We start from the raw sequence: 3,445 nt of genomic DNA on the forward strand, positions 1-3,445 counted from the left end.
CGCGCACCGTTAGTTATCTGACGGCAGCAGCACGCTCGCTCTGAGAGCACCCTGCTGTTTCAGTGGTTAACGTGGTCGAGGTCGTGTGTTAGATTTCGTGGCTCCGTTTGTCTCTAAACTGTTTCCTGTCGGTCACCAGTTAAACACACACGTCCTGTCAGCGTCGTTTTGGAAACACCATCGGCGTTCTGACCTTCATGTAAAAAAAACCAAAAACGTCATGTTTATGACCAAAAATGAGAGAAAGGCGTGTGAGTGTGTTCAGCAGAGAGCTGCCTGGGTCAGTGAGTAACGCAGGCGTGCCTGCTGTTAACCTCCAGTCACGTGTCTCCGCCCTGTGATTACAGCAGCGTGGTCGTGTACACACGGCCTGTGAGATGTGCTGGAGCCTCGTTAGCATTAGTGTGAGGTAAACATTACAGCTCGGGCTCGTCAGACTTTATTGGACGGGCGTGGTTGAAGGCGGAGACTCACAGCTCCTGTCTGTATCTGCGGAGCTTGGCTTTGGTGTCGGCGAGCTCCACGGACAGATGTTGCTTCTCTTCCTTGGAAAGCGCCGCCCCGGCCGAGCCGCCATTATTCACTCCCGCCCCCACGGAGCTCCGCCCGTGCTCTGGGCCGATCGTGCCCAGGACCCTGCACCCGTCCTGGGGCTGCTGACTAGACAGGTAGTCCCTCTCCTGGGTCAGGTCCACAATCACCTGTAAGGCAGGTGTCAGAGTGGGAAACGTGAACACTTCAGGTGAAATATGTTGAATCTCGTGTCAACAACAACAACGGACGTGAGATCGATGCGATCGGTCCAATCAAAGCTTCACACGTGACCTGCAGTCCTTTAAAGCTTAACCAGACAAACGTTCTGACCACACACTGAATATAAGCTACTGTGACCTCCCGTCAACAACACATCACAGAACGTCACATGGATCATTGAAGGCGACCAATCACGTTATTCTGAGACGTTACAGTTTTATCATCTCTCCTTCAGTTAAACACGACCTTCAGACTCAGCGCCTTGTTCACAGACATCACGGCGTCTGCGTCACGCTGACGACATGTGTATAAAGCTGCGTCTGCGAGCGTACCTCGCTGGCTTTGTCTCGCTGGTCGATGAGCTGCCGCAGGGACATCGCCATGTTGCGGGACAGAGGCTCGAGCTCCTCGTGGATGATCTCTGCTCCTTCCTCCAGCCAGGACAGGTCCAGAACATTCAGCTGGTTATGGGTCACCTGAGACACACACACACACACACACACACACACACACACACACACACACACACACACACACACAATGCAGCTGAAATTTAGATTTTAAAGTTTCTAAACAGTTTCCTGCTCATGATGATGTCACAGTGAGTGTTACACCTGCTCTCTGGTTCAAGCCTGGTGCTGATAAACCTAAACCAGAGGAGGGGTGTGGCCTCTCCTCAGGTGGTTGAGCGGTTTAGTTGGCTAATAAACAGCGACGGTGGTCGTCCCGTGCTGGTTTCTGAGGGGTCCCTCCCCTTCAGCCTCTGCTATTGATACAAAATGATTTCTAAAGACTCAAGTTCAAAGACGTTTTAGCGTCACAGTCGACACAGACGCCAGCAGAAGGCCACGTCTCTGCTCAATGCAGGTGGCGTCCTCCTGGAGGCGCCAGAGGACAGTCTGCAGGTTAACCTGAACGCTGTGAGGCTGACGTGGGTCAGCACCTCCAGATGAAAACAGGCAGCAGGTACACACTAACGTGAGGGCGCTGCTGCTGCAGCGGCTCCACCTGGGACAAACTTTCCCGGGTGGAGACGCTGCAGCAGCACCATGTGATCAGTGATCAGCAGTGAAGCTGCTCTCAGCAGGTTTCAGTCACCTCCTGGATGTGAGACACGATGGCAGCCTGAGTCTGGATGTCCAGCAGCTTGATCTTCTCGATCATCTCCTCCTTACGCTCACACTGAGGAGACACACACACAGACAGACACACACAGGAAATGAAGGATTAAAATCAAATAGCAGCTGTTGCTTCTCTTGTTTGTTTGGTGGGTTATTAGTTATTTAGTTATTCAGCATCTTTAAAAACAAGATGACAGACGTCAGAAAATTTAAGTTAAAAATGAAAGTGTGTGTTACACATTAACAGCACAAAGAGTAAATAAAAAAACGACGTCACATAAAAGTCGAGATGGTAAATACGTCAGTAACAGGTGGACTCGGACGTGAGGGGCTGTGCAGTTTATATCCACGACCCAATAAACACTGATGATGTAACTGCATGAGCACACGTCTGCTTTCTTACATTCAAAGCACAAAAATGAATCTTTGGTTTCTGCTCTAAACTCACGTCTGTCTGGCCCACACATCGCAGACTAACTGCAGTTTTTAAAATCCAGCGTGCTCGACACGTCCGGGCTGATGATGTCAGACGTACAGCAGCAAAGCTCAGAGAAATCAAAGCATAAAGGTTCAGGCGGGAGGAGGCAGGTGTGCAGGTGAACGTTAGCAGGTACAGGGCTGAGGGCAGCGTCATCCTCACTGATGTGCTTCTACCGTTAGTTGTCAGGTGTGTGTCTGAGGGCGGGGTCACAGCTATTTAATGCAACAACAACATAATTTCCCTGTGGTTTATCCTCCCTCCCTGTTCCCCTCATGGCCTTCCTCTTCCCGGGAACCAGTCGAGCAAGTGCAGGGAGGGAGGGAGACAAAGGGGGAGAGGGAGGGAGACAAAGGGGGAGGGAAATTAGGAAGCTGGGAGAAACAAACAGAGAGAGGTGAGAAGAAGACGAGGTCGCTGCATTCAGAGGGATGGGAGAGCTGAACAGACCGAGCCCAGCTGTCAGCACAGGTAAACTCAGCTCGATACATCTGGATAAATCACTTCCAGGGAGGAGCGGCTTCCAGCAACACGCTAAATAACCTGACTATGATCAGGATCCACGGGGTTAACAGAAAAACAATTGACTGGTGTTTAAAAGAGCGAGAAGCCCCGCCCACATCCAGTCCAGCCCTCGTCAGCAGGAACACGAAGCGACGGCTGTGCTCAGACATGCAAAACGACACACACACAAACACGATTCCTGGGAGAGGCAGTGTGTGTGTGTGTGTGTGTGTGTGTGTGTGTGTGTTACCTGCACAGCACAGCCCAGAATCAGCAACAAAAGCCTCTTCAGTTCCTCCATGCTCTTTGCTGAGGGAACAAAACAGAGAAACTCGTGGTTACAGTCACGCCACGGCTCGATACACGGCGCCATGATGTCACGCCACAGCAGCAGCGAGGTGCGGCAGTCACGCCGTCCGACCTCTGAGAACAACTGAGAAATAAATACAAACCACTTTTCAATCACACACTCTGGTTTAAATCCTGCATCTTCAGCAGAGCGAAGGGCTGATAAAGTCTGTAAAGACGAGGCTTAAAGCACGAAAGCTACACAACTCTGTCACACACACACACACACACACACACACAC

General features: G+C 51.2%; 1 protein-coding gene across 1 annotated transcript in view; it reads right to left on the bottom strand.

The window, feature by feature from the left end:
* The window catches only part of ccdc88c (coiled-coil domain containing 88C), a 30,335-nt gene extending 27,106 nt beyond the window's left edge, over positions 1-3,229 (bottom strand). Inside the window, exons 1-4 of the mRNA XM_013915579.1 lie at positions 3,107-3,229; positions 1,852-1,935; positions 1,086-1,229; positions 475-701 (exon numbers count right to left, since the gene is read on the bottom strand). Coding sequence (XP_013771033.1) covers positions 475-701; positions 1,086-1,229; positions 1,852-1,935; positions 3,107-3,229 — 578 coding nt within the window. The remainder of the gene's footprint in view (positions 1-474; positions 702-1,085; positions 1,230-1,851; positions 1,936-3,106) is intronic.
* Between the last annotated feature and the right edge of the window lie 216 nt (positions 3,230-3,445).

The sequence above is a fragment of the Pundamilia nyererei genome, unplaced genomic scaffold (genome assembly GCF_000239375.1).
Source record: "Pundamilia nyererei isolate P.nyererei 1_Seehausen unplaced genomic scaffold, PunNye1.0 scaffold00325, whole genome shotgun sequence".
In the NCBI taxonomy this organism is placed as follows: domain Eukaryota; kingdom Metazoa; phylum Chordata; class Actinopteri; order Cichliformes; family Cichlidae; genus Pundamilia; species Pundamilia nyererei.